Source organism: Apostichopus japonicus, chromosome 5 (genome assembly GCF_037975245.1).
Source record: "Apostichopus japonicus isolate 1M-3 chromosome 5, ASM3797524v1, whole genome shotgun sequence".
NCBI classification, from domain to species: Eukaryota; Metazoa; Echinodermata; class Holothuroidea; order Aspidochirotida; family Stichopodidae; genus Apostichopus; species Apostichopus japonicus.
The window spans coordinates 6,184,715-6,198,706 of record NC_092565.1 but is presented as its reverse complement, the minus strand read 5'-3'; the positions used below and the strand labels follow the sequence as shown (position 1 = coordinate 6,198,706).

Here is a 13,992-nt window from a genome sequence, read left to right as displayed (position 1 = left end):
AAGGGTAAAAAAAAAAATACAGTTAACGAATTTAGGACCAAAATTTAATTGCTGACAATTAAGACATCGAAAGACAATGAATAAGACACGAGTGATACTTATACACCCAACTCATTTGTGACGGAAGGTTTTGAAACTTACAACTGACAGATGGCTGATTGAAAAAACTTGGCCGTAGTGCCCTCCCACGTACCATAAATAGAAAACTGGCCTGAACTTTATCATCGGGTGTTATCAATTAACCCCCCTTTGAGGTGATCATAGAGTGCCGCAAGGTCAAAATGGCAACTTGTAAAGTAACACCCGAGTCATCGAGTTTCATTTTCGTACCATAGATGCGATCAAAGATTGCATGCGGTGAGGGTTTTGAGTCTTTGAGAATTGGGATATCGAAAAATATTTCTGCGAAAGGTTTCTCACAGATGATTTGAAAGAGGAGAACTTTCTTCATCTGTTATTTTTAAACAAGGATATGATGAGGTTGAAAGGAGGAGGATACTAGGCAGTAAGTGTTTCACTTGAACAGAACAATCAACAAGTAAAATTAAGCCTAAACCATCTTCAAAAACAGATGTATACTTACTTCCTGGGTATTGATAGAATTTAACATGAAAATTGAAGATAAGAAATTTGTTACAATTTTAACATGATTTATAAGGTATTGCTGAAAATTAAAAAACCGACCCACGGTGTCGCCATGCAGTTGCGGTAAATTGGATTGTAATTTAACCCATTAAACTTGTCCACTACTTTGGTAAAGTAGACCATGTTTCAGATCCAATTTTAAGAAAAGTCACCCAGGAAAGAACCTGGGCACGAAAACCAAACTACCGAACGACCGATCCGCTCTCAATCCCAGTCCCCTTGCATCGGGACTGTGACTGTGTGATCATCGTCGGGTGTGTACCACCATTCCCCTCGAAACGGAACAGATACTACACATGATCTTGGCCAAAAGGCCGAGAAGCGATCAGGTAAAATAATCCGCCCCTTCACAGTGAACATCGTTCATTTTTAATATATTTACCATCCACTTTCTGAGGTTTAGTAGTAGCAGGCAAAAAAGCAATAAGTCGTCGATCCAAAAAACAAATGCTTTCAACTATGAGTACACTTGCCTTCAATACAGAATCCATCCACTATTTAAGCTCTCAAGATAAATGGCAAAAAGTCTAAGAGAAAGACATAAGTTTTGTACTGTAGGAGGGAATCATTTTTATGAACAAAATGACTTATCCAGATCTCAAAAATGTTTTTGCCCTTCAAGTGTCATACCATTCCAAGGCTAAAAAACTTGCAACATCTCTCTTGATGAATTATCCAACAGTTCTGTGAGTGGATATCATGTGACTTTGGTCTGCTGTTGTGATTTTCCTAACATTTCATTTTACAAGTAATTTCAAAACACTGTCATATCACATTATTACTTTATTTTATTTTGGAAAGGGCAAAGAAATTATTAGCTTGAACGGGATTCACATCAGTGATCTTAAGGATTAAGAGTCCTGCGCTCTACCTATTGAATTATACAGCCCTTTTAGTTGGTGGTAATCCTTTAATCAGGGTTTCCCTAACTGGGGTGCATGAACCCCCAGGGGGTGCGTGAGTCCATCCCAGGGGGTTCGTGAGACGTTTCTGAAAGTCAAAACTAGAGTACTTTTTGTTGAACTAAAATCTGATATATCATATAATTTAGTAATGTACAAAAGTCGTACCTATCGACAAACTCTTTTCGCGTTCCATACGCATATGTTGCCATAGTCGTACCATACCGTGCATGTGATACTTGCTCTTTTACGAAGCACTGTTATGCGTATTAAAGTATTATAATGACTCAGATCATGTCTCGAAAAGTTGGGGGTTCATGGACAACTCTGACATCCACAGGGGGTTTGTGGGGGGATAAAGTTAGGGAAACCCTGCTTTATATGATGGAATCTTTGCTGGGGGTGGGGGGGGGGTAGTTGCCAACCGGAAACCAGAATTTCTTGCATTCTGTGTAATCAGGGTACACACCCCAATGTCATTTGATAAACTCCAAAAAGGGGGAAGGAGACAGGGTTATGCAAGAATTGGACTGGTTCCTTTCTTTTGTCTGTGCAAATATACTAAGTGAACAGCCAAAGTGACTGGAAAATTACCAAAAGAAAAATTTAACAGGGTAAAGAAGAAAAGTTTGCTAAAACTTTGTTTTACAAAGTTTTGGACAGTTTGTTATTGAAGTTCAAATTTTTCTAGGATAATCTGCACAATTCCTGAAAAACGCAACAATTCAGCCTTTTTTGGAAATACATTGTTTTACAATGATTTCATTACAAATTTTGCAGTATTTGATAAATAAATAATGTGATCTATGAAACCAATATATCTCTCACCTCATCAAAATATGGTTTACTTGTAGCGTGTTTAACTCTGGTCGTCTGGGCCGACCCCACACAGGTCACTTTACTGACGGGGTTTATATTGCTGCCGGAGAGTTGTCGTGCTTCCCAGACTTTCACCCGAAGTTGAAAGTCCTGCGTTTTCTGTGACAGTTTGTCTCGATTGAGTTTCGGCATTTTCCTCTGAGCGATCCTGTAAATTTTAAAAGCAAACGTGACTGATTACTTGCAATAATATCCAGGGTAAGGTATTATGAAGAGGCCAAAAAAATTTTTTTTTTAAAAATTCTTTACACTTCATGGGTTTAATATCTTTTCACCTTTCAAAGGAATTGACATATATTATCAGTTCCATATATGGAACTGAAAATTCAATTTAATGGTGTTTTTACTGCAGGATACGACGAGGCCATTGCAGAAGTGAAGGGTCCAATTTTTGACAGGTTTGGGTTTCTGTGTGTAACATTTTGAATCAGGAAAGTTTGTCTGTATAATTATGATTATTACAACCTAATATCTTGCTGTCATAAATCATGTATCATTAAAACTTGAAAATTAGCCAACTATTTCACGTAATTTCTTTGTGGGACACTGAAGAACTTTTCAGGGAAGCGATGGTGGATATCGATAGCAAAAAATTTCATCCAAACAGGTGCAATTAGTTGGCAATGAGGCTTTTATATAATTAATTAATACCAGTTCAAGCAATGACAGCATTGTTCCCTAGAAGAGTAGTAAGGTAGTTACACATGACTTGGGCTGTAGGCATTTATGAACCATTCATTTTTTATTAAAGATAAAGGAAAAAAAAAAGAGTTCAGGATTATGAAACATGTGTCATTGTGACATTAATGCAATAAACTGAACTTTATATGCATACCCAAGGGTACTTACTTGGCAGGACATATGTCAGTTATGTAATAATAAACTTCATAAATTTGGACTATATATATTTACATACATGTACCATATCCCCCACCTCCATCTGGGGCTTATATTAACCCTACTGTGCAATCGACTTGAAATATTTCATAGCCAATAAACATTTTTGGAACATTTTCTCATGAAGAAGATGACGAGGGCAAAAAAAAAACTAAGAAAAAGTTATTGAGCTGGATCATTGAGCATACAAGTTTATTGTTCAGTTTGTATTTATTGTGTCTGTTAGACTATATGAGTGATGATACAAGAGACGAGATGTTATGACGATTATGACAGCTGTGCGAATCGGATGCATTCTAACGAAACAAAGATCACGGATGAGATGACTGCTAGCTGTGAATGTGTCTCGAGTCATGCATCCTTCAGGATATTGACTATAGTGGGAGGAGTCAACTTATTGCCTCTGTAACTTATTGAGTCAACACAGTTGGTGTTTTAACTATGTACAGGAGCCCGAGAAGAACTCTGGTTTGGAGTAAAGGCCCAACAATTGAACTTAGGGGAACCAAACCTCAAATCTTATATCAATATATCCATATTGAGCAATGTAGGCCAGAAATGTTCACAAAGCCTAAGGTCGATGGAAAATGTAAACGAATAATCAAATCTGATTGACTGGATAAATAACAAGATAACAAAATAACAATAAATACCAAGAGAATTCATCCATTTGATTTCTCAACAATGCAATCATGAGTGTTGCCTCCAAGTTTAGAATCTGATAGACCAAACTGGTCGCCTATCATCAAAGTTTTATTTTTGTTTTGTGTTTTGACATCTTTAAATTGTGATCCTGCCCTTAGTTTTAAACCACGGAGACATTGAACTGCATGTCTATTCTGATCCAGGGATATGAAATGATTCAATTTCGCATCGCAAAATGCAATGGGAAACCTGTCAAGTGCAAAGATGTTCAGCACTTTTGTATGTATACAGTAGCCACGATACTATGTTAAAAGGTACAAGTTTCACAAGCCTTTCAAAACTGCCACACAACATTTGAACAGTAAATTAACTTTTCCCTGTTTGCTTTTCCTTTTCTCCATTTCTGGGACTGGCTTTCTGGAGATAGACATACTGCAAAGTACGTTCACAGAGACTGTCAGGAGAATTAAGAAAGTAAATAAATAAAAAAATATATATATATAAAAGATATGGATGTTATCCAGAAGTCGTCTGTATCTATCAATTAAATCAAGTTCGCAAACGATTCTCACCTCTCTTTGATGTCACTGGCTTGCATCGGCTGTGAAGACATATCCGTCTCTCCCTCAAAATCGCCTGCAGGATCAGGAACTTAACGGTGAAGAAATGGTGAAAATAGTCAAGAATGGTTAAGAAAATTAGGTAGTCATGTCACAGCAAAAAAGGTGACGTTATCATAAATTCATTTTTTTGTGTAGTCGAGAATACTGTGCAGCACATGAGATTATAAGAGGGCTAAATGTATATGTTCTCTGTAGTTAAAGTGTTGCTGAGTCAAGGATGGGGGGATTGGGGGGAGGGTTGAATTTTAAAATCTGTATTAATAGAAAAGGGTAACCACTACATAAAATCCATAAACCCCTTTCTCAGACCTGAGGATCCAGAGGGGGTCAGAGGACTTTAGCCCTGCAGACCCAGGGAAACGAAGGATAAAGAATTATGTAAGTTATACTAACTTTTATGACAGGCATTCTTAAGCAAACATTATGACCTTCAAAATATGGGACCTATGACATAGAATGTCCCAGGGGCCCGACTAGCGTCTCAACATAACCCCTGCTTCTCCCTCTGCGTTCCTCTTCTTTTAAAAAAACACTGGTGGAACGATCACCAATTTCAGTGTTTCAGTTTTCAGCTTTCAACATTTTATATTACAAATAGTCGATTTCATCAATTATCAATGTTACCGTCGTTCATACAGTAATTACTTTTTTTTTTTTAAAACTTAATTGTCAAATATATTGGCTTGCATGAGGGATGAGGAGGTCTTGGCAGGAGGAGCTAATATGTATACAGGACAACAACAAAATCAACATCAATTATCAACCAAAAAAATGAAGAGAAAATGAAAGTGACAAAAACCTGTTTTATTGAGGACCAAAAATTTATAATTTATCAAATATGGCACTTCAATATTAGAAATATAATGCCCTTTTGATATATTCTTAAACCACCCTACAAATAGAGGCCAAAATTTTAAAACAAAAGAGAGGTGCAGAACTGGGCAGTAAAGGTAGTTTCTCTTTTCTGTTTTCAAAGGAAGTTGCTTAAATTTCGATAAAAGAGCAAACCAACATTCACTGTAATGAGGAAGAGAATCAGTCCGTAGCCATACGGTCTCCATTGCATATGTATAGGCACAAACGGTAAATGTGGAGGCCTTCAAAACAAATTTTAGTGTTTGGGAACCAGAAACTGAAAGTTAAACTCATATCATGTATTTATCACAATAGTTATTCACATTGAAGGTAGTTCAGAAATGCAGTTCACTTTTTGTTCCAAAAGTAAGAAACCTGTTACTTTGTTTGTGAGATATCAAGCGCTTACGAGCCATGATCTGGGCGGGCGGAAAGAGGGGGGGTGGGGAGGATAGCATGATTCAAGTTTAAAGTGATCTAAAGAGTAGTTCTATTATAATACGTTTTTTGAATCAGTTTGATACTTAAGTTCCAATTCTATCAATGAATGCCAAAAGGAGATTATGATTAATAAAAAAAAATGAAAAAAAGATAGCATTTAAAACTATAAAAGCACTACTTGCTTGGTACTGTATGTGATGTCATACTTAGACTTTTACTCTTGAAGTCTAAGCAAACAGTAAACCCTCCCTCCTCCCGCTTCCCCTACCAATATCTCCATGATAGAATCTTATTTTGATTAGCTGCTTGAGGAAGTCACTCATTACAAGTATTTCTTCAGCTACATACATTCCTCTTAAAGATCAAAGCGGGCTTTCGGCTCCACTGGCTCACCATTACAGGAGTCATCTCACATATAGTTTTAGCAGCATCTGCTTCATGCACTACTAATGATGGCTATATATATAGCCATGTCTCCTTCTTTAATTAGAGACTTGTACATAAACTTACTTGTAGTGAATACAGGTGTGCCAGGGACTGGGTCCAGTGACTGCTGCTGGTCCCCACCGGCCGCTGACCGTGGCGGTACATATTTGATCTCAATTGTCAGCTCGCCCTGCAAGACAACAAAAAATATCAAGAAATTGAGACAAAAAAAAACAACTTGAGATTCATTGCCTATTAATTAACTCAACTTGGGACATTACTTGGGCAGGGTTACATTAAATTTAGTTTTTATTTGAGTGAAGGCGTGGGTTTGAATCCCACTTCTGACACCATGACGCATAAAGCAGCGATGCCATATTTGAAGTGTGTCTGACCTTAGCCAGACAAGGTCAGACGTATTTATTTAACTGCTCAGTGGCCAACTTCAAAATGAGATTGTAGCACCTTCGTGGATGTTAGTTGCTACACTGAAGCAATGGAAGATCCTCTGAAAGCTACAGTATATTTCTAATTGTAAAGTTCTGTATTTTTGCAGGGAGTGTCACTACCCGAAAAGCTCTATAGGGCTTTTTAGTTCACTTCCCTTTGCAAATTTTGTTCCTTACCTCCTTATATATTATATGTCATACTATGTTGTGATAGAACAAATATAAATCAAATGAAATGAAAATGAAATATGTTCCCTGCAGACAAAAAAAATTCCACTGCGAGTGTCATCCTTGCCGATATATAGATTTCTCATTCTGTGTCATTCTCATGACGTCACTTTGCAGCTAGCCCATGTAGTGGGATACGTTGGGCAAAGGGAGGGAGCAGCAAGCTGGCCCTGACTGTAAGAGGTTGCTACATTTTACAAGTTGTCCTGAGACTTATTAATTTTGTTGTTGTTATTGGATGATCAAAAGCTTGCATTGGGATTTATGTCCAAAAATTAGGAAATCACATTTTCTCTTTATCCTGTAAAAAATCATCACATTGCATAACCAACCTTGCTGTATGGATTATAATCTTACAGAACTTGAAAGCGGTAAAAAGGATGCCCAGACAAAAAAAAATTCCCCGAAAATCAGTTCTGAAAAGCATGAGAAGCAATTAGTTGTGTTTGGACCATACAACAGTATTCAAAGACAGATGATCTCAACATAGAGAGTTATGCTTCTTTCAACAATTTTACAGCGGATAATTGGTACCTCATTATATAAATATGGAATAAGTCATACATATTAATGTTAAAACAGTCATTCAATACCTCTAGCATGAATCTTAAGACAACCACTTAGGTCTCCATCATGAATGTTGAAACAATCAATTTACTACCTCTAGCATTAATGCACAAAACAGCCATAAGGTACTACAACTAGCATCAACGTTACAACAGTCATTTAACCACACTCTAACATGAAAATAAATTTCAATCTGAGGTGGGCTCTACAGTAGGTTAGCAAAACCCCATACATGAGAAAAAGGTTCTAACTTCTCCATCCACAAATAAAATGATCTACAGCAAGTTTTACTGTGACTATATATATACACAGCCTACAACAGAGTTTTATGATATTATTCATAAACCATAAAATTCCTAGTGATGCCCAATGCAAACACAAAAATTATTCATGTCAAGACAATATGACAAGCTTGGTTTACGCCTACCACACGATGCGCTTTACATGGCATGTTAACCTAGGCTGCCTAGAGTAACTTATACAGCACCTGCACAATCAAATTCTGTCGTTAATCTCATCAGACAAAATAATGAATGTTCCAGAGTGATTGAAGCCAATGTGAATAAGAAACAGCTGGAGAAAACATGGTCCTGTAAATGCACTAAATTTGTACTGTTAAATAATTGAAACAATTTTAACAGGGTTGGAAAGCAGTTTATCTATTGGTCGATCATGTATAATTTTATAAAAGAGATTATACAACCAGCTACTGTCACTTTTCAAATGCACTTGAGAGAAAACGAGCTCCAGCAATACTCTTTACATGAACTTCAGAGATGATTAGCCAAGTTTAACTTTATGTAGATCTCCTTCTCTACAAGTGAGCTATGTATATAAGCGCTTTCATACAAAACGTATGCACTTTAGAGGTAAGCCATGTTAACTTTATCAGTCCCCCAAAAAACATACTGGGGACATCACAGCTGGACTTGATTTGGCAATAGCCATTCCAACTAGTTCCATAAAGTAGTTAGTAGACCACTTTGTTCATAACTGATTATAATTAAGTCAGTCACAGACATGTAACAATACAGTTTCCAGGTGCAACTATGGAGTAAATGTCAACCAGAAAAGAAGGTCCTAACTTTATGACTCAAGCATTAGGATTCCCTGATGACTATGATGAAGTGTATCATAGAATAAAGTAAATTATGTCAAAGTGACCTAAACTCTGCCAAAGAGCTTTCTTTGAAATGAGTAGAGAGGCCTACAGTATGATGTATTCTCTGACAGCTTTTTGCAAAATATTTTATAAGCCCAATCAAACCATCAGAAAATATCTGTTGATATAAATTTTCCTCTGCAATATTTAGGACATCACTGTTTAGTTAACCATGCACTTAAAGCCCAGCTGTACAAATTAGATGAATTCTAAGTGCTGCATGCATGATGACTGCAGTTTTTTACGTCCGTGCTGTGTGAAAGATTAACATGGTTGATTTAACGCTGAGATCATACTTAGCTCCTATCAAATTCAAAACGCTTTGAATTAAGTATCGAGCATGCAACTCTATCATTGGGAAAAGTAGCGCGCCCCTTGTGTTCAAAAGAGCAAAATTGCTACATTATAAAATTTTCTTTGTTAAATTATACTGACTGTGAATTATCAAAATGTACTCATCCCAACCAAACTTTATAGACATCTCAGAAAATATTTATAAAAGCCTTGGTTCAAGTCATTACTTCATTGAAAATGTATCAAATTTGTCAATAAAATTTATCATGTTTGCTACAATCCCATTTCTGAGAAATTTATTTTGAATAAAACCAAAAGCATTAAAATACAATTGACATTCATTCTTTAAAGTTGGTGAGGAGTTTAGCTGAATATTTCTTGACAAATGCGGTAACGAGGTAGTTTAAGTAATCATATCAGTGGCTGGCTATAAGATAGGATATTCCCAATTAAGATAGGTCTCTTCTTTAACTGTTTTCCCTCAGAGTTTTTTCTTTGCCTACACATGGTTAGTTCAAAACTTCTTGTCCTTTTTCATCTCCTTCTAGTAACATTTCACACATGTGATTTATCTACCTTATCACATCTTATATATGCAGTGATATATATATATATATATATATACTAAAAGAGTTGTATTTTACTACAGATGACTGTACCTAAATTCCAAAAACAGAAATCATCTGATACATGCAGTAACACACACATATCTATATACGGCTTGGTTTGCCTATAAAAAGTGTTAATTCTGTGTAAATTGTCAGATTCGAAGCACAGAGGGTGCACTCTGTACAATCATAAGACTTGGGTAATATGCCCTCAATGACAGATATAATACAAAGCCAGTGTACACGCATTCACACACCAGTAGAATCACAGTGGTCGAGTAATACGGACTTCGGTCTGTGATCCTGCGTTCGATTCCGACATTCGCCTGATGAGTCCCAAAAGGATGAAACCGGTCGTGAAGTGGAATTTTTATGGTGTGTTGAGCTTTATTTATTTACTTTATATCTGTCATACATATACCACTTACTGTTAGGGTGTCTGCATATAAAGTGGGAGGCCCGGGCTGGAAGTTTTTTCACTGTTCTGGATTTTCCAACTCAAGAACAGTGAAAAAACTCGAACCCGGGCCTCTCACTTTATATGCGGACACCCTAACCACTAGGCTATGGACGCTGATTGTATGTCTAGAGGTAAGGAAGGTCGTTATTCCAATGTAGGCGTTTGTCACCTGTATCGAACAATACTAGTTCTGTTTTGGTGACATATTTGCCTTACTCTAGAGAGCAAACATGATGTTAACCAACTCGAAATCATTTGTGATTCCTAAAGCCGGATCTCGAAAGAGATACTAATTTGAACAGACTCTGGTAAATGAAATGGAAGTCAACAACAAAGGCAAATGAATATGTAATTTAAATTGTAGTACAGTATATATATATATATACTGAGAAATGATATACACTACAGATGAGTTTACATGACCCGAAAACAGATGGTTGCTACGACCTGAACCGAACATGTTAAACCACACCTGTAATATTTTTAATATCATGATTACTGAGGTAGAACTTACATAGAACCTTCGGTCAATGATTGATTGACTGGCTTCTAGGGTAATCGATGGAGCAGTAAAGGGGAAAGGTCTTTAACTCCCATCATAAACAGAGATGTTTTTACTGTCTTCTCCTTAAAAGCCGACACAAATTAGTTACATCCATTCTCTGTCCGATGGACAACTGCATTGTTTGTACGCGGGGACACTAATGAATTTCAAGTTGAGAATCAAGTTTACCGACGATTTCTCGAGTGACCGATGTATCGTCAGTGTTATAATACTTTGATACGGTTGACAGAGAGGTTCACCAGTTTTTTTTTATGTAGTTTATATGCCACATTGTCAACTGTAATTACTTCTAGATTAGTATTTAAGACTTTATTTATGAATGTTTAAAAACTTCTATCAGTAGATAAAGTCCGTCAACAAAGAATATTGCCACACCCCTCCACCCTTCTGAGCCATTCCCCCATTTCTTTTGCAAGGTGGAACACTCGCACACATTTCACTATTGGCTCCTGAGTATGGTGCAAAATTAAGACTGACATACAGAAAAATTCACATTCTGACTAGTTTTCGACAGGTATGCTCACAACAAATTATGTAAATACTTTACGATCAAGATACCATAATTACCTATCTGTTATATTTTGACAAAAGATGCCAATTATCTAAGTAAAAAGATGGACTGTCTTTGGGTCATATACATTATGTTAATATATATATATGAATATTCAATGTACAGTAAGGTGCTAAGAGGATTATGTACTGGCATCCATACATGTAAGGATTGTAGGTAATATACAGACAGCAGAAACAGTGGGTGGGGGAGGGGGGCGGTTGGGGGGTTGTTATGGGGAGGGTTTATGAGGGTACATGGGTTCTCTGAAGTCGGGATACGTATTAATATAATAAGTTTTGTTTTGCTACAGTATGTCTATCTCCCTTTAGTTCCTGTTTTTTTTTTCAGTTTTTAGGAGGTGAAACTCTTCGACAAGCTCCTCTGGGTATTTCAGTTTTACTTTCCTCTACTTCATTGCTGTTCATATTAGTTTTTGTGTAACTTGTACTATTTAATGTGGTAGGAAAACAAATAAACGAGACACGAAACACGAACCAGACAATCAAGAGCCATTTCCATGAGGCCAAAACATAAACTTGTACCTTTTACAGTGATTGGCAGCAAATCCCATCCACATTTCAGAAAACAAATAATTAATATTTCAAAGGTATTTTGAATTTTGAAGGGAAACATGTCCAAACCTCCACAGTTAAAATTACGCTATAAATATGATATATTAACAAAGATTATACCATATATAGCCAACAAATATTATAATTGTTCAATATCAGCAGTATCACCCCTTCCATGAAATGTGTTTTTTTTTCTATTTTGAGACATTTAGTTCGTTATGGATCTCCCAGCTTGTGGCGTTCATTTTATATCCCTAAATGGGGCCATCAATCACGTACGTATGCACAAACATTCGTTATGAAACCACTGGCTTGTTTCATATCAAACTGCGGATGAATTACAGCCAGCTAGGTCTGCGATACCAGCTGCTGTCCAAGTTTAGGTGATCTCTTTTATTAGAGTCACCAACCATAACCAACCATTCTAAATTACCATTTGTCAGCAAATTTGCTCATAATTTTGCTGGTGATATCAAACCATGCATTACCTAGATATATACATACACATACATGCAGTAATACAGAAAGCCCAAGTAAGTCAATATATACACATAAATAAAACTACTAAACCACTTGTTCGGTTAGGCTCGCATACAAACGGAATAGATGAGAGAACCTACTACAAAGTGCTGGTACTTTATAGGCGTGGAAAAGAATAGCGGAAATGAAATAGGAAACCTCCTCCTCACAATTAATAAATTACGATCGTCTTAGAAGCAACTGAACAGTCACTTTTAGTTTCAAGTTGCATATGTGATGAGTGGTAACAGTATGCACTCCCTTGCCTGGTGAATTCTCTTCCTACTGATCTCAAAATGTGCTCCTCGATTGGTCTTTCTAAATGTTAACTTAAAACTTACTTTTTTAAGCAAGCTTTTGATGTCTAATCTGTTCTGCTTTATTTTTTGTATCCTTTTTGTATTTTGTTCACTTTGCTTCTCTTTATCCTTCTTTCATTGTACAGTGCAACAGAATATGTTTATAGTTGTGGCACTTTATCAATTTTAGTATTATTATTATTATGCCTTAAGTTTACTTGGGCGCAATTGTGTAATTCTTCGAATATATTCATTTTTCTTTGTCCCTCTAGCAAAGGTTAGGATGGAGCAAGTCTGTGATGGTTCAATAATGTGTCATATACATCATCTGTAACCACCATCCTGGGTAGCACATGCTCCACCCCAACCCATCAATCCCACCCCACCTCATCAATCCCACCCCACCCACTCCAGCTATTGCAAAGCCGACTTACCAACAACAATATATATTACAGGGAAAGAGACCCACGATGTATTTATTGTCAACTTCATGGTTGTTTCTGCACCCCCTTTCCTAAATCCTTTTTTCACCTTAGCCAATAGATTCCTGTTTTGGCATTTGATAAAACAAGTGTTGATCATAACAGTTTAACCTAGCTTTGTTGTAAATTTATTTATCAAACTTGGGTCAACAGAAAAACATGAATGAACCCTTCATGATAAAGTGACAGTTTCAAATCGACAAAACAAAATATAACTACTGTCAAACGACAAGTGTATTGCATATATGCAGTCTTTTATGAATAGTAAGGATTAACTGTGAGGTATCTGGATAGATGTATATCTTTGCCATCTGATAGAAAATTTTAAAATTGCAGTAAAATCATCGTGTACTCAACATTTCTTGAAGTATGGATAATTTCGTAGTTCTACATGCAAGTGATGAATATACATAGATCTATATCTTAACTGGCGTTGCGTGCTCGCAATAACGTACCTATAGCATGACTCAGAATCACGGAAACGGCTAATAACCGATGATTTCTGATCCTGGGAGTCAAACCGATTGATCAAGCTTCCACTGATTGATGAGCTAACTGCTACAGCTCAATTAAGGCAGCTGTTGTTGCCATTTTTAATTGATAAAATGACCATCAAACATATCGTACTTTGAACCAGATTCATTCAACTATTACTCTTACACTGGCTTTGCATATAAAAGACAGTGAAGTATATCTGATTTACAGCAATAAAAACTGTTGGGAAAAATTTTACCAGTTGTATGACAAGTAATTAAGAAAAGCTCTGCCTTAATGGTTCTTTTATATATATATGTTAACTTTTGCTAGGGCCTAGGTTCATCTGCATAGAAAGATGAAAGATTGTACAATGGTGATGTATTAATGGGGATATTCCAGTGACATATATATTCTTCATTTCCTGGAGAAATCGCACCTTGATAT

General features: G+C 36.5%; 1 protein-coding gene and 1 pseudogene across 5 annotated transcripts in view; both read right to left on the bottom strand.

The window, feature by feature from the left end:
- LOC139967415 (dysferlin-like) overlaps positions 1 to 13,992 on the bottom strand; it is a 107,579-nt gene that overhangs the window by 75,989 nt on the left and 17,598 nt on the right. For all 5 annotated transcript variants that reach the window (XM_071971165.1, XM_071971166.1, XM_071971164.1 and 2 more), the window contains exons 5-7: positions 6,398 to 6,503; positions 4,541 to 4,619; positions 2,376 to 2,574 (exon numbers count right to left, since the gene is read on the bottom strand). In XM_071971165.1, the coding sequence (XP_071827266.1) occupies positions 2,376 to 2,574; positions 4,541 to 4,619; positions 6,398 to 6,503 (384 nt within the window). The remainder of the gene's footprint in view (positions 1 to 2,375; positions 2,575 to 4,540; positions 4,620 to 6,397; positions 6,504 to 13,992) is intronic.
- On the bottom strand, positions 895 to 971 carry LOC139968263 (U2 spliceosomal RNA; annotated as a pseudogene).